Source organism: Hypomesus nipponensis, chromosome 4 (assembly GCF_054491055.1).
Source record: "Hypomesus nipponensis isolate SF chromosome 4, ASM5449105v1, whole genome shotgun sequence".
Taxonomy (NCBI): domain Eukaryota; kingdom Metazoa; phylum Chordata; class Actinopteri; order Osmeriformes; family Osmeridae; genus Hypomesus; species Hypomesus nipponensis.
Genome location: NC_140364.1, coordinates 2,459,007 through 2,481,473, shown reverse-complemented (window position 1 = coordinate 2,481,473; position 22,467 = coordinate 2,459,007). Strand labels below are relative to the sequence as shown.

The 22,467-nt window shown below is 45.9% G+C and overlaps 2 protein-coding genes across 2 annotated transcripts; both read right to left on the bottom strand.

The window, feature by feature from the left end:
* Positions 1 to 153: 153 nt before the first annotated feature.
* LOC146294990 (ATPase family AAA domain-containing protein 2-like) lies at positions 154 to 12,314 on the bottom strand. The gene is made up of 28 exons (XM_084695652.1): positions 12,060 to 12,314; positions 11,538 to 11,635; positions 11,386 to 11,435; positions 11,040 to 11,109; positions 10,415 to 10,493; positions 9,976 to 10,051; positions 9,651 to 9,800; positions 9,305 to 9,422; positions 9,087 to 9,107; positions 8,846 to 8,932; positions 8,129 to 8,237; positions 7,772 to 7,887; positions 7,395 to 7,569; positions 6,878 to 6,966; positions 6,357 to 6,516; positions 6,094 to 6,184; positions 5,463 to 5,780; positions 5,040 to 5,148; positions 4,695 to 4,881; positions 4,175 to 4,360; positions 3,890 to 4,025; positions 3,433 to 3,629; positions 2,894 to 3,053; positions 2,644 to 2,766; positions 2,212 to 2,343; positions 947 to 1,080; positions 558 to 686; positions 154 to 241 (listed from the first exon to the last, which is right to left on the bottom strand). Exons 1-28 carry the CDS (start codon positions 12,072 to 12,074, stop codon positions 209 to 211), a joined length of 3,348 nt encoding a protein of 1,115 aa, XP_084551778.1. The 5' UTR covers positions 12,075 to 12,314; the 3' UTR covers positions 154 to 208.
* A 2,987-nt stretch (positions 12,315 to 15,301) lies between these two features.
* Positions 15,302 to 21,021, bottom strand: LOC146294989 (H-2 class I histocompatibility antigen, Q10 alpha chain-like). The gene is made up of 13 exons (XM_084695651.1): positions 20,784 to 21,021; positions 19,345 to 19,617; positions 18,963 to 19,250; positions 18,504 to 18,785; positions 18,190 to 18,312; positions 18,007 to 18,018; positions 17,740 to 17,763; positions 17,295 to 17,369; positions 17,078 to 17,113; positions 16,880 to 16,942; positions 16,529 to 16,588; positions 16,321 to 16,344; positions 15,302 to 15,972 (listed from the first exon to the last, which is right to left on the bottom strand). The coding sequence occupies exons 1-13, from the start codon at positions 20,839 to 20,841 to the stop codon at positions 15,923 to 15,925; spliced, it is 1,368 nt and encodes a 455-aa protein (XP_084551777.1). The 5' UTR covers positions 20,842 to 21,021; the 3' UTR covers positions 15,302 to 15,922.
* Between the last annotated feature and the right edge of the window lie 1,446 nt (positions 21,022 to 22,467).

Genomic DNA, 22,467 nt, shown 5'->3' with positions numbered 1-22,467 from the left:
CAAATCAGTCAGCATTAAATGCCTTAAAATGATCTTTAAGCAAAGACTGTAAAAACATGTTCACAGACTTACACACAGAATTTATAGATTGTAAATAATAAATACATAAATATACTGGGCCTACTTCAACTAAAAAGGTCACCAAAAGAGTCCTGAAATGCATTTCTTTTTTATTAAAATAGGCCAGTTGGTCAAAGTTTCAGAGCAGTTAGCAAAAGTTGTCAATATCACTCTTCATTTCCTGAAAACAAGAAATAGGAGTCAGTATCTATTTTCTAAATTAATCTGGTTAATTTTTAAGTTTGGTTTAAAACAAAGGACATACTGTGGAATCTACAACGATGAACATTTAACGATAGGTCTAGGAATAAGTCACAAATGTGTCCTGTCTGTAATCTTATTTACACATAAAAATGTCAGTCAGACGCACACAGAGCGTGCTTTTTGCAAAGATCCTCTAACCGTGTCCTGTATCTATACACACAGACGCAACAACAGGCACATGGTATAGGCCTGTACATGCACAGTATGAAGAGCTCTACGCCAGAGACACAAACCTGAACAAGCTCAGTCTTGTCGTAGTTCTTGCGGTGTCTGTAGATGCTCTGGCAGAGCAGCGCGTAGAGTTTCTCCAGCTGACACACCTCGTAGCCCTCAGTGTTGGTCACCACTCTCTTGAGCAGGTCCTTGACAGACAGACACAGACCACAGACACACACACACACACACAGCAGAGACCACACACAGCACACACAGTTTGAAAAAATGCAGTCAAATACACTTTGGGTGTATTTCATTTACATCCACACGACAGATCAAACTCGCACAGTCACTTTACAAACACACATGAAATGGTGTAATCAACACAGGTGTGGTTAGTGAGCCGGACAAAGTGCCCCCTCCTCCCAGGTGATAGGATGGACAGTGTCATGAACGAGCGCCACACCTTGAGCTTGTCATGGTCCACCACCAGTTGAGGGGACTTCTGGGAGAGGATCTCCAGGGCCGTGTCCACGTCTATCACCTGCTGCTGCTGGGCCACGGTCCAGGTGGCCCGCGTCACTCGGCCCCCACGTCTCTCTGTGTGTGTTTGTGTATGGGTTGAAGCAGGTTTGGATATAGATCCAGCTTGTTAATTTCACAACAAGTAGTAACAAATGCAGTAGAAGTAGGCTTTTATACAGGCTATTTCTGCAGATCTATACACTTGCACACATTTGCACGGTCGCAGTCATGTGTAATGCATTATCGTTTTAACTGAGGATGGATGGATTAGCGAGATGGATTAGTGAGAGCAGGACCCCCAGACCAGGTCGAGCCTGAACCACTTCCTGATGTCAGAGGTCAGTTTAGGGGGAGGGGGAGAGGCTTCACCCAGGCACAATTTACTAGCGGTTCCAGGGATGGCTGTTCCCTTTTCCCAGAAGACTGGCGTGGGTCTCTTTCAAAGTGAGCCCCCTCTTTCGTACACTCGCCCGGAACAGAGGGTGTCTCCGCTTTACAATACTGTACAGAATCACAATTGCCGTAGAGATTCTTTGGTGTGGATTTTTGAGAGTGAGCTGGTTTCTTCTCTGCTCTCCCCTGCCATATCCTGTCGTTCATGTTGCTTCCATCCATAGATGGGTCCGTCACTCTGTTCTTGCTGGAGGAGGAGGGGAGGGTAGAAGAAGAGGAGGAAGAGGTGGGCGGACGTTTCTTCATCTTGTTTTTCTTGACGATGCCTAAACTCCACTTGCTCATGCTTTCGTTTTTCTTTTCTTTTGCACTGTCGTGAGGGAGGAAGGGGTTGGTAGAGAAGGTCATTAGACCTGTAGTCACGGAGCAGAGGCAGACAGACAAGATCGCGATTTTTGAAGACCTCCCCTCTTCTCTCGTCCTACATTCAGCTCATCCTCTCTTCCTCTTCCCTTTTCCTTCCTGTTTTGCGCTGTTTACTTTTTGTGACTTTTCAACCTTTTTTGTGCCTTCCTCCTCGGCTCAATAGAAGAATGTATGTGGCCCATCCTCCTCCTCCTCATCAGTTCTTCCTCTTCCTACAGCTGTGTTCTCGTGTACTGTGTTGTCTCTCTCTCTCTCATGAAAAAAGCACTGACTGCACTTTCTCCCAACATAATCCACTCCTCGCCGTTTCAACTTCCTGTACCACCCTAACAATGAACTAACAGCGAGAAAACACCGGAAGGAGGCGAGGAGACAGGGGAGACGTACTTGTGGGCCGTGGAGCGTTGGCGGCGAAGGGTGTGCTGGCGTCCTTGCCGTTCGGCCTCCTGTCGTCAGAGCAGCCCTCCCCTCGGGGCAGCGTCTGGTAGCAGGAGGGGGCAAACATGGATGTCTTGCAGCCTGCAAGCAAGCAGAACCAAGAAACTCATGGATCTCCAGCAGGAAGGAGATGTTTACAGAGCTCAGTGACACAGTGTTAACAAGCCCTGGGAGATGACATCTTCACTATAACACCTTAATGCATGAAAACGAGGCACAAAAAATGACATATGAAACAATGTGAATGAACAAATGTGAGGGAATGTCCATGTCTTGAGGATCTCATGGAGAACACCAAAAGAGCAGTATTTACCTGGCTAGTTTGTTATTATTAAGCTAGTTAGCTAGTAGAGTAAGCTACGTAGTTAGCCAGACAGTCACCTCTCTTGTTCCGTGAGTTTCTAATCTGCTCGCAGATCATGTCAAAGTCCTCGTCGAGCTCGTCACGTATGATGGCGTGGAGCGTGTCTTTCAGTGCACATGCCCGGTGGCGAATCTGACGGTCTGGAGAGAGAGAGAGGGAGGAAAGAGAGAGGAGGGAGAGGGAAGAGAGAGAGGGAAGAGAGGTGAACGAGGAGGACGAGACGGTAGGGGGAGGGGCTGTCGACACGAAAGCCTGAGGTCTTCCTACCAGAGGGGTCGCTGTCTGGGTTGTACTCCAGCGCGTTCTTCCAGATCAGGTCCACGTCGTTGGCAAACTCCCGGACCGTGACGTACTTGTGGGAGTCCACGTTGGCCAGGACGGTGGACAGGTCCATGGGGGTCTTGATCACAGTCGTGTAGTCAGGCACCTGGGGGGGACAAACGCACAGACCTCAGATGGTATGGAGTACAGAGTAGGCTCTTAGACGCAAGCACTCCTGACCCACTAAGGGTGGGAACCAAAGTAGTCTTTAGTAGACCGTCATAATGTCGTCAGTTGTCACTATGGTCAGTGGTAAAGTCCTTACTCAGTAAGGTCATGTGTCTAATTGCGTGATTTGCAACAATGTGATGTCCTGTAATGCCTCCGCTCATGATTTGAAAGTGATACCAATCTGACCCTTGCGATCTAAGTATCTTGCACCACAAACCCCCTAGATATTAACACAGTCTTACAAGCAACCAGTTGGTCATATCTCCTCTTTTCTTTTCTTCTAACTCCCCCCCTCCCCCCCCCCTCTCCCTCACCTCCTCCACGTCGACAGGCCTGCTGAAGGCCCTGAAGCGCTTGTCCTGCGCCAGGCGCTCGGTGACGTTCCGCAGGAAGAGGCGGAGCTCCCGCAGGGTGTCCTCTTCCTTCTCCTCCATGCGCAGGCGCTCGCGCTCCGACATCTGCCTGGGGGGCGGAGGGGGGGCCAGGGGGAGCACCTCCATGGCATGCATCACTGGAGGGGGGGGGGGGAGGGTGAATTGGGAAGGGTCAGTGGAGAGGGGGGGGAGGGTTGGGAAAGGAAGGGGTAAAGGGGGTAAGTGTTGGAGGGAGTGGAGATGGGGGGAGGAGGGAAGGGGGATGAAGGGAGGAGGGTCGGGGGAACGGGGAAAGAAGGGAAGAGGCCGTAAAACAACTGGTCAAAGGGTCAAATCTCCCTTGGAACTCATCAAATCAAGCCATGGCGCACCCAGCTCTCCTGTCGTCATCACTCACAGGCCTTCTTCTTGGAAGCGGGGGCCTTGGCAGCCTGGAAGAGGATCAGGTCCTCGAAGAACCTCCTCCTCTCCTGCTGGGTGGGCGTCCTGATGAGGTGAACCTCTCCGTGCTCCATGTGGAACAGGGCCTGAACCTGAGGAGGGACACCCGCGCAGGGAACACGCAACACTCACTACCAACACTGGGAACGATGGCCTACACGACGCACCGCAGTCAAGCTTGTCCGGTGCGTGTGAGTGTGCGTGTCTTGTGGGTGCTCGTGGTGTGTGTGTGCCGTCCTACCTCGTCGTCCAGGTCGTGGTGGGCCTGGTCGCTGGTGGCCAGCAGCAGCACGGGGGAGAAGGAGGGCAGGTCCTGCAGCAGGCTGGTGAAGGTGGCCTTCAAGGCCGGCCCCGCCGTGTCCCACCAGCGCTGGATCCTGGGGACGTACAGGATGCTGGGGGACGTACGCCTGGCCTCACAGAACACCTGGGGGGGAGGCGGGGGGGGGGGTTAGGGGGTTGTGGAGGAAGGTGGGGGTTAGAGGAGGTGGATAGCGGGGAGGAGGTGGAGGTGGGAGAGAGAGGTGGGAGGAGGTCGTAGGAGGGAGGGGGAAGGTGGGGGTTACAGGAGGTGGAGGAGGGAGATAGGGGAGGAGGAGGAGGAGGGAGAGAGGTGGGAGGAGGTAGTAGGAGGGAGGAGGAAGGTAGGGGTTACAGGAGGCGGAGGAGGGAGATAGGGGAGGAGACAGAGGAGGGAGAGAGAGGTGGGAGGAGGTCGTAGGAGGGAGGAGGAGGGAGGGAGGGAGGCGGAGCCTGCGTACCTGAGCGCACGCCTCCTCGGGTGAGGTGGAGCTGACCCCAAACAGCACGGCCACGTCCAGGGTGTACACGCTGAACCTCTCCAGGGCGTGGAGCATGGCGGGGGCCAGGTGGGCGCTCTGCCCCGCCCCGGGACGCCCTGTCAGCAGGAGGCGGGGCCGGTGGGAGGTGGGCTGGTGCACTGCACTCCTGGAGGCGGAAGGGGGAGGTGGAAAGGAGAGGTGGATAGGACAGGGAGCGGGAGATGGAAGGAGAGAGAGGTTCCAAGTGAGTATGATAAACCCTCTCTGCCTTGAGCCTTTACCCAGACGGAGAGCAGGCGAGTTGAGGTCTGCGAGGGTGGTTACCGCGCGAGGTGGAGGAAGCTGCCCTTCGAGGGCGGGGTCTGCTTGGAGATGGAGGTGTTGGAGGAGGTCCCCTCGTCTCCGCTGTAAAGCAGGTCGTCCTCCAGGACGTCTGCCGCAGCAACAACAACCACAACAGCACATCCATCAGCTTCAAGACACGAGGTATAAATACACTGCTGTCAAATCGACCTACTCTACACACAATAACTGTGCACTGCTCAAACGATGCACTATGTGACAACACGAGAGAACACAATACCATAGAATACTGTCCAGTATAATGTCAAACAATACAATACGAATATAAAAAAAGGGTCAATACAACCCACAACCATGAGAGGAAGGCTCCAGGAGAACCAAGCCCAAATCAGCCGCTTGTCAGACTCCCGTCAAACGCCCGTCACACCCTAAACCCAGACCCACCCGAGGCATCCCTCCTCTTCCTGAGGCCCTGCTCGGCGTGGGGGAACAGCTTCTGCAGGCCGTCCAGGAGGGCGGTGAGCTCTGAGCCCAGCAGGGGGGCCAGGGCCGGGGCCAGGGCCTTGGCGGGGGACGACACGGCCCTCTGGGAGGCGGCCACCGTCTTGGCCATGGCGGCCAGGAAGTCGGTGGCGCTGACGCTGATGGAGGAGACGTCGAGCAGCAGCTTCTGGGAGGAGGCGTAGATCTGGGGGTAGCGGCGCCGCAGCGCGCAGAGGGCCGCCTCGGCACACACCGCCTTGATGTCTGCGCCGCAGTAGCCTGGAGGGAGGGAGGGAGGGAGGGAGGGAGGGAGGGAGGGAGGGAGGGAGGGAGGGAGGGAGGGAGGGAGGGAGGGAGGGAGGGAGGGAGGGAGGGAGGGAGGGAGGGAGGGAGGGAGGGAGGGAGGGAGGGAGGGAGGGAGGGAGGGAGGGAAAGAAAGAAAGAAAGAAAGAAAGAAAGAGAGATAGAGGAAGAGATTAAGGAAGAGACAGAGGGAGAGACGGGTGGAGAGAGAGAGAGACATTGGATGAACAGCATTGAAACTGAGCGTCGAGATGGAAGGCCTAAGTAAGGCTGTGGCGTGTTGCCGTACCGACACACTTGTCAGCCAGCTCGACCAGGAAGTTGTCGGAGGGGGCGGGGCACCACTGATGGGTGTGGATCTTCAGGATTTCCCGACGAGACTGAGCGACACACACACACACACACACAAAGGCCGGGGAAAATACAGAAGAAGACAAACTCATCACTGGATTTCTTCACATGCGTTTTTCGGGTCAAAGTGAAGCAATCCAGTGTGCCTGTGTTATGAGTGCGTATCTATGCAAGTGTGTGCGTGTGTGTGTGTGTGTGCACCTCGCAGTCGGGGAGGCCAAACAGGAACTCCCTGTCGAAGCGTCCGGGCCTCCTGAGGGCGGGGTCGATGGCGTCTAGGCGGTTAGTGGCTCCGATCACCACCACCTCCCCCCGGCTGTCCAGCCCGTCCATCAGAGCCAGCAGGGTGGACACGATGGAGCTGCAGGACACACACACACACAGACACACCAGTTAGCATACGCATACACACACACACACACACACAGGTGACCCAGACACACACACACAGAGACACTTCAGTCAGACACACACACACACACACACACAGGTGACTCAGACACACACACACACAGACACTTCAGTCAGCACACACACACACACACACACAGGTGACTCAGACACACACACACACACAGGTGACTCAGACACACACACACACACACACACAGAGAGACACCAGTTAGCATACACACACACACACACACAGAGACACTTCAGTCAGCACACACACACACACAGGTGACCCAGACACACCAGTCAACACACGCACACACAAGCACCTGTGTATCTGGTCCTGACGGCTGGAGCGGACCGGAGCTAGACCGTCGATCTCGTCAAAGAATATGATGGACGGACGCATCTGGTAGGCCTGTTGGTGAGACACACACCAGAGGTCAGTCACAGAGGTCAACAATACCCAACACTACCTAGCACTACACGACACTACCCAACACTACCTAGCAGTACACAACACTACCCAACCATACCTAGCACTACACGGCACTACCCAACACTACCTAGCAGTACACGACACTACCCAACCATACCTAGCACTACACGACACTACCCAACACTACCTAGCAGTACCCAACACTACCCAACCATACCTAGCACTACAATACACTACACAACACTACCTAGCACTACACGACACTACCCAACACCACCTAGCACTATACGACACTACCCAACACTACCCAGTCCTACCTAATCCTACCCAGTCCTAGTACTACCTAAAACTACCCAGCCCTACCCAGTTCTACCCAGCCCTACCTCCCCTCCCCTCGCCAGCCGTACCTGGTCGAAGAGCAGGCGCAGCTGTCGCTCCGACTCGCCCACCCACTTGCTGAGGCAGTCAGCCCCCTTCCTCATGAAGAAGGCCACCTTCCTGTCCCCCTGGCTGCACTCGTTAGCCAGCGCCCGCGCCACCAGGGTCTTCCCTGTCCCCGGGGGGCCGTAGAACAGACAGCCCCTGGGGGGAGGGAGGGGGGGGAGGAGAGAACGAGAGAGAGACAGAAAAGACACATTGGGAGAGAGAGAGAAATGATTTGTTGAGAGAAAGACTGTCCCCCCCACACCAACCTTCTGCTGTGTGCGAGTGTGTCTGTGGTCGACCGTGTGGAGACTTGAAGGCGATGTTGCGACCTCTCGAACCTGGCCACAGTGTCGCTCACCTGGGAGGCTGGATCTTGAACTTGTCAAACACCTCTGGGTAGAGCAGGGGGAACACCACCATCTCCTTCAGGGCTGAGATGTGGCTCGATAGGCCTCCCACGCTGTCGAAGCGCACCTGGGGTGGGGGTAGGTCCATCAAGGCAACATTAAGAGTGAATGAACTTCTCATTGGGATATGAGAGACCAGTTTGAAACTGCAAACCGTCCGTTGGCTCTTCATACTCTACTGCTATACTTTCTATGAGCCCTGTTTGTATGTGGCTTTGGATGCAAATGCCTGCTAAATATAAAACGTACATTGAAATAGTTGGGTTCAATTCAAAACAAAATGGTTCCCAAAATGGTTGGAGACTTACTGACTGGTCGATCACCATCGGGTCGATGTCTGCCAAACTCGATTGGATCTTCATCCTGTCCCTGTGGATCCCCAAGATGTCTTCCTTACGCAGATTGACAGGCAAACAACTGAGAGAGAGAGAGGAAGAGAGGGAGGGAGAGATAAAAGAGAGAGAGAGACAGAGAGAGAGAGAGAGAGAGAGAGAGAGAGAGAGAGAGAGAGAGAGAGAGAGAGAGAGAGAGAGAGAGAGAGAGAGAGAGAGAGAAAGAAGGCTGCCCCAGTCAAGCTCACTGTTGAGCAGACAGCTCAACACCCAAACAGACCTTCTACAATCCAACAACTAAAAGGTTTCCGAAAATATCTTCAGTGAAATTCCCTGTGAGCCTGTGTTGAACAGAGCAACTCCTCAAGTGAAAGTTCATCTGTCCACAGAATGAGATTCGCCACGGAAACAGCATCAGAACTGTTGCCTCGGCTTGGAACCTTCTAACAAATCTAACAATGACATCATCAGCTCCCTGACTCACGATGTTATGTTGAGAGGCAAACATGCTAGAAGTGACAATAACTGATTAACTCAATTCAATAAGCATACATTCTTTGCATTCATTCACTTACATTTTTCCAAACTTCTGTTTGCAGAATAATGCAAACAGAATTACACTGAGGACACACACGCAGTCACCCATTCACCTGGTTAACGAGTTTTCCGGTTCACAACCGGTGGTTCACTGACCTGGTCTTCCCACCATCTTCCTCATCAGAGTCCTCGTCTTCCTCAGAGGAGACTGAGTCACGACGAGTGTGCCACGCATGCTTCTTTCTGCAGGGTCGAACCGGACCAAAACAACATGAGACAGAGAGGGGAGGGTCTATTTTGGTAGACATATTGCTCTTACCTCTACAGCACAATTTCTGCTGTATATATATATATATCTGTCCGACCCTTCTTTCGTGCTAATAAAAGAAAGACTCACCTGCCCAGTGTGGGCCCTAGCCTGAAGGTGTAAACAAGAAGATAAAACACAAAATGCTTTGTCAAGCTAATTTTGCACACAAAGAGAAAACAACAAATGTCACATTTTATTCTCAGGATGAAAATGGAATCATTTAATTTTCACAGTATGTAACACTTGTGGTGTTAATGCGTGTCTGAGTGTGTGTGTGTGTGTGTGTGTCTGTGTGTGTCCTAGACCTGCCCCTTCTTCCACTGGTGGTGTAGGCACTCCTCGGCACAGAGGCACTGATGCAATAGCTCCCTCTAGTGGACGAGGCGTGGTGGTGAAAAACCTTTGGTGGATTATTCCTAGACTCTACAGTGCAGAAACAACAGGCACACAGAGAGGAGAGTTCAAACACGGGAACACATACATAAACACAGGGAAATACACACAAACACATACAGACACACGCGTCCACAAACATACATAGAAACATACACGCACACATACGTACACACACACATACATACGTACACACAGAAACATACACAAACTTGAAAGGAAAGGTCCCCCCGTATAGACAGAATAAATCAGAAGTACTTTGAAACGTCGCATTTTTCGGCCTGACTTCAGAGAACCCTCCATCCTCCTCATCACAATCAGCCTCTTCATCCAGCTCAGCTTCCTCATCCTTTTCCCTGTCATCATCATCATCATCATCATCACCATCCGCATCATCCTCCAGATACTCTGAAAATAGTGGTTGAAGCATAAATTAAAACATCGTTTACATTTCAAGGGATGAAAAACAACACGCACACACTTCAAAACACACACAAGAAACGTGGCAGATAAGAGACATGAACGCTGCACGATGTGTGATATGGGTACGGTGTGTGACTGAACACAGAGATGAACTTGATACCATTCTCTTGGCCGCTGGCTGCTTTTCTGGAAGGAGTCTCACAAGTCTTTATCCTCTGCGCTATGGAGCAGATCCTCTACAAATCCCACCAAAAATCGACTTTACACAAGGGGAGAAAGCTGAATACTGAAGGAGAGCAGGAGGAATGGGGTGAGGGAGAGGAAGAGAGAGAGGCAAGACGAGGGGGAGAAGGGAGGAGAGCGGGGGGGGGGGAAGGAGGGGGGACACACCATGGATGGGCGTATCGCCTTCACAGCGGTCTGATAAGAGGGTGTGTGGGGGCAAAAGAGATACAGAGTAACTTGCATAAACAGAGAGACAGATACAGAGAGAGGGGGAGTTGTGCTATGACCAGTTGTCTCTCTGTCAAACAGACAACACGGAGACGGTGTTATGGGGGTTCACTGGCGACGACAAGACTCTCTGGACAGAAGCTCACCCCTTCTCTCACGCCCCTCCCTCTCAGGCGACACATCCGCTTCCACTCCTCCATCTTCTTCAGGACGGCCTCATCGGCACTGTGGAGAACACGGGCAGTGAATAAAGACATGAAACGTTCCTGGGTCTCTGCAGCCTAACTCTGTACAACATATTACCCCCTGTTACCCTCAGAATATCACCCCTCAAGTCCTCCTGGACCTCAAGTCAAACTACTCCAAGGCCCTCTTAGTCCCACCCCGACTTCCTAGCCCTTTCAGTCCTCCTACTCCTCCTAGTTCCTCCTACTCCTCCATACATCCTAGTACCTACTCCTCCACACATCCTGGTACCTAGTCCTCCATACATCCTAGTACCTCCTACTCCATATATCCTAGTACCTACTCCTCCATACATCCTAGTACCTACTCCTCCATACATCCTAGTACCTACTCCTCCATACATCCTAGTACCTAGTCCTCCATACATCCTAGTACCTAGTCCTCCATACATCCTAATACCTCCTACTCCTCCATATATCCTAGTCCTCCAGACATCCTAGTCCCTCCTAGTCCTCCAGACTTCCTAGAACCTAGTCCCTAGTACTCATACTAATGAAAATATTGTAGGTGATGGATGGCAGGTACCTGATGGTTCTGGTGCTGCATCTCGAGAGCCCCTGAGGGCCGTCAGATCTGGGGGACAGATCGGCCTGCCCTGGAAGGTTCCAGGTAGCAAAAAACACACAACTCTGCATCTATACTCAAACCACACTGACAGCCCTTCTCAACAGTAAAGAAACACAATTCATTTGCAATGTGTCCTTGCTGTTGACACTGGCCATCCTCCACTTCCAACAGAAAGCAAAAGACACAACTCTCTACCTTTAGTGGTTGTACCACAATAACTGTTATGTGAATTGTTCAGTCTGTTTTGTGGTTAATGGGAGAGTGGGGTGGATTTGTCACCATAATGCAGATGTGCTTATCATACCATTTTGGTCGTCCTCCATTATGCAATTGTCCAGATGCTTTTGAGATTTTCTGAGATATAAAACAATTCACTCAAAATCTGACATGAATGACCAAAATATAAAGTCTAAATATCTCCTGTAAAATGTGGTCCCCATTCCTCGTAGTTTGAACCTTGTTTTTTTGACTGGTATCCCATTTTCTGGCGTTGTTGAATCATTCATGTCTTTAAATGGTATTGTCTCGCTGTTCCAAGTTCCGTCATTCCCTGTCTGTAGTCAATCAGAATAGCCAAATCATTAGCTTATGTCTCTCATCTATCCTGTGGATACGTCGTCCGGTCGTCTTCTCTTCTAGACTATCGGGGCATATCGATTGCTCAGGCTACACCATCATAAAATTGTGTGTTCACTGTAGGGACTCTCTCCGACCATTTAAACTTTCCAACGTTCGAAAAACCATTTCCATTTTATCCGTTATTTTTGTGAAAGATTTGATGCAGCAACGAAAGTAGCCTAGTAGGCCACTGTAGGCCATATGCTATATTGATTTGTTTGTAACATATTAGTATTCTACTAAGCCCTACATATTCAGATTTCTAAACACGCCCCTAACCGGTCTAGGTCTGTAGCCTACCATGTGGGATTTCAGAAAACAAACACTTTAAAATTACGGAAGGCCAATTGTGCAACTCACGTTGGTCCCGGACATTGTGTCCGAGTCAATGGTAGGCTTACGGACTTTCCTTATAGATGAAGGAATTTGAATAATAAAAGTAGGCTCCACTAATGTGCTGACAACGGAACACTTTCCAAAACATTCGCCTGACTGCTCGCCTTAACGGCGAAATCAGTTTGAGTGGTGTTTACATCAGCTGTCAAACCAACTTAATGTTTCACAGCGTATTATTTCAAAACAACAAACTCTGGCGCACGCTGTTAGGCTGCTTCACAATCGAACGGTTGAATAGAAATGCTTATTTTCAAATCAATTCCCAGACAAATAGGATAAAGCCTATAATAACACAAGGGCTAGTTGTTGAAACACACAGCCTAGACAGTTGTTCCAATGTTGCTTTAAACAAGAGATAGGCCAACTTTATTGGTAGCCTAGGTCGTGTGAAAAGAATCATAACTTATCTACATTTTATTTTTATTTTAGTCATTAACATTAGTAGGCTATAGCCTACTAACAGCGATAGTCTCAATTTCTTTGCTTGATGAATACAAAATGATCCAGTAAGTTGCTGCAAAACCCTAGGAATACATGGTGTTCATTATAATAAAATTAAGAGTCAAGTTAGTGCTTAATGAGTGTTTACCATATGGTTCTAGGGGCCGCCATAGACTCCCAATGGGAGAGGAAGATGATTTATAATAATAATAGTAAGAAAATGTAGAAACACTTAAGTGGATTTGCCGCAAAGCTATATGATTATACCCAGAGACACTGTAGGCCACAACAAACTAATTTCCTGAAATATTATTGAGAACCCACAACGCAGGGCTCTGCAGACTGGCTGTAGTATCTTGAGGTACCTGATGGACAATAAAAACTGGCATGCATAGAAAGATTCCTGAAGAAAAAAGTTGTCATTCATTTCACAACCTATGTGTCTATATCCCTATGTCACCATCTAGCGAACAAACAGTGACAGGAAGGTAGAGGAGTTTGATACACTGGCCAGTGTGGACACTGCTCAGTATACAGACACCTTGTTGAATCTCTCATTTAAAAAATGAACTGGGGGATGGCCTGTCAGCCTGCTGTGACGCAATCTATAGATCCCCTTATGTCATGTATGAAAACATAATACACACCAATGTTATCTTCATTCAATTCATTTTCAAGTGAAAACAAGCGAGACAATGTCACGATGGGACAGTTAGCTGCTATACTTTTGATTTTTGCACACTGTGTTTGGTTTTTCTCCCACCTCCGGGGCCGACTCTCTTCAAAAGAGAAGTCCGCAGGAACTGGTCACCTGTCCAGAATGTCTTGTGATTAACTGGACAGAATGCCTTTGCCACGGTCCAAGGAAAGACAAAGCTTTTCTCAACCCGTGGCAGAAGATTACATCCTTAAGTGTTACTTAGGATAAATAACCACTGTCTGAAAAGTTGTGTACACTCTTATACCCTGACATTTAATACTGGGTATGTTCATTTTATTACACAACAAATCTATGTAAGAAAGATATGTAGCTAAGATAAAGTACATACCAAAGTGTTTCTTACAATCTAGGATTTCTGGACGGACTATGAAACCGAAAACGGCCAACAAGATTATCATGATGAGGTAAACAAATGAGCTGAAGCTTGTTATAATATCACAAGTTATTTAATAATACTTTTATCTGAAAGATGAGCTGTGCTGATCTGAAATGTCTGAAATAAAACCATGATGGATGTATTATCTTTAGGAAACTGACGTGGTGCCGGTGACAGTGTTCCATCCCACTGTGACCATGTTCAACAACACCAGGTTCCAACCAAACATATTCAGTTTGACCGTGATAAACCCAGACACGTTATTTGAGATGGTGTTTAACCCACCCGTGTTCTATGAAAGGGTGTTCAATCAAACCAGGTTGAACCGAACCATATTACATTTGAGCATGTTCAACACAACAGGGTTGTATCACGCAGTGTTCGATCCAACCATCATGTCTGTGACCATGTTCGACCCAACCATGATATATCTGACCGTCTTCAACCCAACCGTGTTGGACCAGACCGTGTCCTTTCAGAGCACCTCAGATTCCAGCACCTCGTGGATCCAGGACTTGTCATTTTCCGTGTTCCCATGGATACAGGGTGACTCTTCATTAGTGTTGCCCTGGGACCCAGCGTACCTGGTCATCGTGGAGCAGGCGCTCTGGACCATGGGACTTGGTGTGGCGACCAAGCAGGAGCTGGCCAGGGCGCATGCAGCCGCAGGGGAGAGGAGGAGCCACAAGGACGCCTTCCACACCTGCTGGAGGAGCCTAGAGAAGGAGAATGGAGCGCTGAGGAAACAGCAGCGCTTCCTCCGCAATGCTGCCAAGGTTTTGAAGGGAAAACCCCGTCGCCACCGCCAGCGGGGTGAAAGAATACCTGAAGACCCTGAGAGACGACGAGGAGACCATTGCTGGAAAAGATGACAAGATTGACGTGAGCTTCATTTTTGTTATTCATCACTTTTAATTTCAGTTGAGTCATACCTTCCTCTGCGTATCTAAAAGGATACATCAAACAAGCTGTATCTCTCTCCTTCCAGATTCTTTCTGACATTTTGGTTCACCTGGAGATGACCTACAACCTCCAGGGGCATGATTCCAGAGCAGTGTCCAGTGACAGAGTTGCTGCGGTAATCAACCAAGCCACCGCTTCAAAGAACAGAATGGAGCTGCTGGCGACTGACGTCTTCCAGGTTCAGACCCTCTCCATTGCCAAGCAGCAGCTTGACTGTTACCAGGTCGGGATGGACAACGAGCAGAGGTCTCGCGAGGCCCTGGAGGGGAAATGGCAGCATCTAAAATGCAAACTAGCGTCGCTGAGGAGCAAGAAGTCCCTGATGGAAGACCAGTTCAAGGCCATCCAGCAGAATAACGAGGACGTGGCCCAGACTTACCAGCAGAGGGAGGTCTCCCTCCAGAGAAGTCTGATGAACGAGGAGATTGACCTCCTCCAGCAGACGCTAGCCTCTGCCTCCAAGCAGCAACGCCTCAAACGCTGCAAACGACAAGTTGTACCAGGAGCAGGTGGTCTAGTGGCAGGACATGTTCCAGGCCACCCTGTGTGTCCTGAAGGTCGACCAAATTGATATTTTACTTCCGTATTTCACTAATATCATAATACAGAAAGATTGTTTACCGTGATTGCATTCCGCATCATGTTATGTGCATATACTGTATGTTTATTCTGAGTTTATTGGGAAATAGACAAACTGGAAGGCAATTTTGTATTTTTATTTTCATTTAATCATTAATAATGTTACAAAAATATAAAGTCACACAGCCTGCTTGGAAACACAACCTAGACAGACAAGACAGTTGTTCCAATGTATCTTTAAACTAGAGGAATACTTTTTTATTAGCAAGTGTGAAAAAGAATCATAGCTTACAATCAACATTTTATTCAGTCTTAAGTCATTGTTTCCTTTAGTCATCAAGCTTATTATACGAGCAACAAAAGGCTCCAATAAAGTTGTCGTAATATGCTATTAGCATTCATTATAGTGAAATGGTGTGATGAAATGAAATGATAGCAACACAGATTATCAAGTTAAATTATTATACAACACATTGTACAAACTAATTTCTTGTGTTTCTTTTTTTGAGACAACACAACGTTCCACACTCTTCTACATGCTACTTCCACACACATAATCAGTCATGATTTCAACTAGTGTTTTCAGAGACTTGAGAGGTTACTGAAGGTATCCTCCAGATAAAGCCAGCCATCCAACTCACTGAGCAACACCTGTCCCTTTAAATTGGAGTGTATTAATGATTTCAATAATATGCTTGATAGATTTACTGACAAATATTTGACTTGATTTTCGTACAGCCTGGGAGGCTACACCACCTCCTTCCTGGAAGACTGAGATTTTTTACGGCTACCCACTCCTGAAGAAGTCAAGCAACAAATAATTCAAGCACAATTAATAACTACATTTACATACAGTAAAGGGTCATCAATTCTTAACTTCCATTACTACCGCTATCAAGGCCTCAGCAAGCATTACATTTCTCACCACTAGGTGGTTCAAGTGAACAGGAGTCATGCCCCAGCTCGTTTAGCTGATGCTTTTATCCAAAGAGCTGTACGAACCACCAATAATCAAGGGCTAGAAGTGCACAGTTCTAATTGTTTTACAGTAATTGAGAACGAGTCACTAAATAAAACTGGGAAAAGGCTTCTGAAGGAGACATAACACTTTGGGTCAACAACAATGTAATTGTAGGAATACCTACCAGAATCAGAACTGTCGCTGCCATCTGATTTGAAAAGAAAAAAATTCAGATTGGAATGTTGTCACAGCTACATTAGTTTGAACAAGCATCATCTACGTCTATTTTAATTTGATAACAATTGTTTTAAGCAGTTCTAAAATTTAATTTATTGTTTTTAAAATGGTGTGAGGGCTCGCAGTGAAGGAGCATGCCAGGCCTTTTCACTGACCGTCCATGTGTTGTGTGGAGTCTGTGTTTAGTAAGGGTGCAGCTGGTTCATCTGCTGTCCCTGAAGGACCAAGAAAAGTTGTTACATATAATCATCACTTGTCCGTAATGACCTAACATATCACTGGGTGAAAAACAATTTAATTCACAACTTTGTTTTCAATTTATATTGCAGATTTACCGTGTTGTAGACTTAACAATAAATATTTCATAATTTTGTGACAGTAAATGAACATGGGTTAAGGTAAATACAAGATTAGCACAGTATCACTCCTTCCTTAAAGCTGTGATGTCATCCCATCTGAAGGAACTAATGGATGAGTGGAAAAGTTGCCACGTTAAAGACACTAACCTGCAGAAGCCTCAACACTCTGAGTGCTGCCGGTCGAAGATGAGGTCTCACCACTGGAGTGTCCTGTAAAATTAAGCGGAGAGAAGAATCATGACCCCAAGATTTCACTTGTGTAAAACTGAAGAGAAGTAAAGCAGAAGTGAGACACAATCAGATTTTTATGACTTTACAAATGTCATTTCTAAATGAATAAACTACCAGAATCAGAACTGCTGTCACTGCCTTCTTTCTTATCTGAAAAAGAAAAGAGCATGAAAATGTAATGTTTTGGCAGGTATAACACTATAAACAAGACATTTAGTTAATATTATAATCCATCTTTTATATCTGCTACAAAAATATTTTGCACTGTTGTAATGATATGATGAACACACTGGTGTCCCAGATTGAATCATCTGTAACAGTAATGTCTTACTTGGAACCAAGTTTGAGGAAGGTAGGAGTGCCAAGGGGGCTGCTGCACTCCCTGGCGTTGAAATGGGCTTCAAAACTAAATTGAAAAAATAAATAAAAAGTTGTATTTTTCTTGTAGGTTATGTTTATATTGGAATTGTATTTTGATTTCAGTAAGTGGTTAATTGTGGATATTAGGTAAAAAAAATTCAGTCAGGCTGGAAATTACATTCAGGTCTCACGTGACAACACATTTATTCGGAACAGGCGTGCAAAAACACAAGAAAATGTCAGCGCAAAAGCACATTTCGGATTTCTTTAGGAATCCAAAAAGATGATCTGATGCACTTGCTTTGCCTGTCAATACTATGAGTGGTCAAGACTCTTATCATCAAGATAAAGTATTTTGTAAAGCATACTTTCATAATAGCATAAAACTTGTTTTATGTGATCGTATGACTACGTACCAGAATCAGAACGGTTGCTGCCTTCTGCTTTGAAAAAAAAATACACAGCTACAGCTACATTTGTTTGAACAAGCATCATCTACATCAAATTCAATTTGATAACAAATCTGACACATCTTTCAGTAAAGTTTCACCAAGTCAATCATGTTTTACAAATAAAATATATATTTATTATATATCAAAACAGTCTAAAATATGGAAGATATTCAAGCACTGAAACTGACCATTCTTGTTATAAGTCAATTCTGTACTGAGAGAAAAACTAACCTGTCTTTGCACCTTGGTCCAGGAATCACATTTTAAGACAAAGAATATAATTAAGTTATATTGTTGGCGCAAGCAGCAATCATAAATATACACACTGATGTGTACAGCAGATTTAATCAAATTTAATAATACTATAATAATAAACATACATTTATAAAAAATATTAGCAAAGGCAATACTTACAGATTTTGCCTTTTTTGTAAAGGACTAACAGGACCACCAAGATAACAGCAACCAAGACCACAGGAATGGCATATACAACGATAAGACCATTCCCAGAGCCAGAGCAATCACTGCACACATTATCTGCAAAAGAGGGTAAGGAAATGCATGGAAAATAACTCCAGTAATGTGTAGCCAATTAGAAACAAGACAATGTCTTGTCTGTAAATTAAATGTGGTGTCATAAATCAACATATTGCTTTTATTATTCTATTATTAACTCTAAAAGTTAAAGCTGCCCTCAATTGAAATTGTAGGAGATAAGGCCATGTTACCCCATTTATTGATAACAGGTTTTTTCAAAGACACATGTTCAACGTAGCAGTCGTAACTTCCTTGGTGATTCTCTAAGATCTCAACACGTTTCCATATCTGGTGTGTGTCATCATGGTTGGGGCGGACTCCTGAAGACTTCACGCCATCAGAGATGACCACCTCATTCTTCCTGATGTTCAGGATGATGTCTTTAGGCAGGAATCCAGTGGCCCAGCAGGTGAGTTCGACATTCCCCACGGTGTTGGCCTTTTTTTTTGCATAGACATGTACAACTGGAGGCTCTAGATGGGAAATAAACACAGTTAAAGAATTAGAGATCTATGTATTTCGTAAAGAAAGCCGTAATTATTTATTGCTTGTTTGAGATATTTAATTTGAATCTCACAAAGATAGAAATCCTTTATTGTTATGATAGGAACTATATTGAGCACACACCTACACTAATCATGGCTACTCACTTGCTTCAAAAAGGGATTTCTGGCCATAATCCCTGAATTTATTCAGCCAGTCGACACACTCCTTCTCCAGGTAACCCTTGGTGTACTGGTTCAGGATCTGCTCTCCATCCCACTTCCTCTTGGTTGGTACAGCAGCAGCATTAGGGGCGACCCACTGTGTAGAGGTGTCATCGAAGGCCAGGAAGTCATCTCCATCGTAGCTGTACTGGTCAAAGCCCTTGATGAATCTCACAGAACCCTGCTCCTCCTCAACCTCACAGCCATGCTTCCACTGAAGACTATGGACATCTGAGACAAAACAAGAATACAAATTAACAGTTTGTAAACACAAATATGGTGGATGATGCACTGGATTGGAGTACTGGTCTGTGTTTGTTCTTACCAGAGTCATTCTGACGCATGCGGTCCATCAGGATGCCAATGTTGACTTTAAACCACTGCTCCTTGAACTTGCGCGACTGGGTGCCTTTGTCCCAGTAGTCTTTATCCAGTCTCTCCTTCATCCAGTCCTGCTTGGGAACCTTCTTCTGAAGATCGTTGTCATAGTAGTCGATCATCCTGTCGTTCAGCAGGCCCATGGCAGTGAATTCATGGATACCATGTCGATGAATGGGCTTGGAGAGGGCGGTGTAGATGTACTCCAGTGAGTGGCGCCCTGGCAACACAAATATAAAATCAGCAGTAATAAAACGGTTTATCTTAAAATACAGTTAGGTAAGGGATGGGTACAGCTCAGTGGTAGAGCATTTGCCTGCAGATAAAGAGATTGTACATTCAAATACTTTTTATTGCTTGGATGAAAGTGTCTGCTAGATAAAACTAAAACAATATGCATATATATGAGTCATTTCATTTATTAAAACTGATTTACATCAATTAAAACTCAAGTTCAGAGGTGTATCTGTGTAAGTTAGGTAATACACAGTAATAAATAGGCTACACTTACACAAATTTCACCCCTCATTTTACCCTTCCAAAACGATTATATTTAATCAGTTATCATAAACGAATCCTGTCTGATTGAAGTGTGGCATACAGGCTATTGTATTGTTTATTCTGTCAAAAAAAATACGTATAGGCAGAAAGTATATATTCTTCTCTGGCACATTGTGAAAGGTGTTATATTTTACAACCAATCAATGCATGTTGCAAGGTAAAAATGGCTTTCACACGTTTGCAAGTTCTGCTTGATAGGCTCTGACTTGCTTCAAGATATACTACGCGACGTAGATACGATCATAATGAAAACCAATTTGTTAATTGCTGTAATCAATCCGTTTTATTACTATTTACCTGTTTTTAAAAATTATGTCAAATGATCAAAATAAATACGCACATTCTGGTTATGGCGCAGCTCTGACAGTAACAAAGCCTAAGTTTCACTTTCACTTTGAAGGACAGTTTTACATTAATGCCTAGGCCTAATCGATTATTTTAGGTTACACACCCTTTCGCTAAACATACAACTCTATGTAAACATGGGCTGTTCCAAAAACTATGTTCGCTAACCCACGCAGGCGACAGAGCCTAGCCTCATGTTCTTCCTCCAACGAAAATGTTTGGAATTAAGAAACTCAGGACAGGAATAAATAGGATGCGAAATTCTGTAACCTACACGGATGTTTCCATTTCTTTTTTTTTCGACCACTACTACCAATACAAAACTATTACCACGGAGTAGCGTGGGCTATTATAGCGTTATGAGCGAAAATGTAGCTTAATGGTAGGTAACGCAGGAAAGCATACTGACTATCGAAGAGAACAAGTGTTTACGCCATAAAACAAGACGAACATGAAGCCATAGAGCCATAGAACTCTTACCACTTTTGACGGGTAAAAACGACCCAAGCAACACCAGGGCGGCAACGGCTAAATGCATTGTTACTCCTTTCACATGAGATGATCCTGAACTTTTATAACGATTATAGAGATTTTAGGACGAATTTCGTCTCGATGCAGCCAACCACGTTCTTATCTCGAATCCTGCCAGACCTACATGTCCAAAGTCTGAAAGTCTAACGACGCATGGGTTTGGTCCAGGCAACTAGCCAACACTCCTGGGACCTACCTTGGATATCCTCTAACGTGACAGTGATGTTCCAATGTGGGATGGTCATTTATTTAGATTCATGTTATTCCAGTTTTTTTCCATAACATTTTGAATTTGTTGGTATTTCTTTCTTATGTAAACAATTCTACAGTACAGTTTTACTGAACAGCCTACATTGTTTAGTATGTTTTAAGCAGAAAGCAATCACATCTATAAATGGCCATTTATACCCTCTTGTTGATTCATCAAAGGTGTCAATATAAACTCATGAATAGCAGGAATAAAAAAGAAAGACATGCACACGATTCATCCATAGAGTATCACTGTACATTATTTTCGAAAGAGATTAGGAGAGAACATCACATTAGTTACAGAAGTACTTTTCTGCAGTATTTCACAGTGTAACTTCGCAGATTATCATTTCTCAGTGTAATCGAACCTTGGCAGTAAATTAACCCAAACAACAGCATCACATTAATGATTCTTGTTTGTCAGATCTAATTTCTAGTTCCTAGTTTTCACTACACTGAGAATAACATTCAATCAATAAAGGGAATTCCACAAAAACATGCTTGTACAGTATACATTGTCATTTTGCAGTTGTATATTTCATAAGGTACAGTATATTCTATTTAGTCTAACACACAATGCACACATACACAAACCTGGCGGTTTTGTTGCAACGTATCAGACACATGACATGAAAATTTACTTTAGTAGTGTTACTGTGTAGATACAGTACATCAATATTTTATTGGGTACTGCTGTGCCATTATACTTGGACTCAGTCTTGTCTTGGACATGATTAAAAACAAGCTTTCGCATGCTTTAGCATGCTTTACATGCAATTCTTGTTTTTCAATTTATTAAACTCTCAGAAAATGATTACATTCAGTGATATACAATACTACAACGTCAGATAAATGGAGTTTTGGAGCAGACTGAAAAATGCTACAAGCTGTGCGAGAGAAATCAATCTTCAAAGAAAGTCATCAATATAGTGCCTTGTCCTGACACATTAAAGCTGAGAGAAGTCAGGACCTCATGACCAACATTTACATGTATTAGATGCTTTTATAATGATAATGTAATAATTAACTAGCATTAGGATTATTTCATCCAAAGCACAGTATAGGGGGGATTTTAACCAGCAACATTTTCTACAAAGTGTAGGCTGTTGTTGTGGTGGTTAGGATGAAGAGGGAAGGACAATTGCTGGTTCTCTGACAGATTATTATCTAAATCCTATAAATGGCACATTTGCACACCCCAGAGGCACACTAAGGCATAGACAAGAGGAGTCAGTGAAAAGTCGTTTTCATTAGAGGAGTGTTAAGAGAGCACTGTTAAGCCTGCCCTGGCCTGAGTACCCAGTCACAGCCCACTGTCAGGAACCCCTCATTCCCTTACCCATCAGGTGGAGATCCCAAAAAGTGTGCTTTATGTCAACAGTTT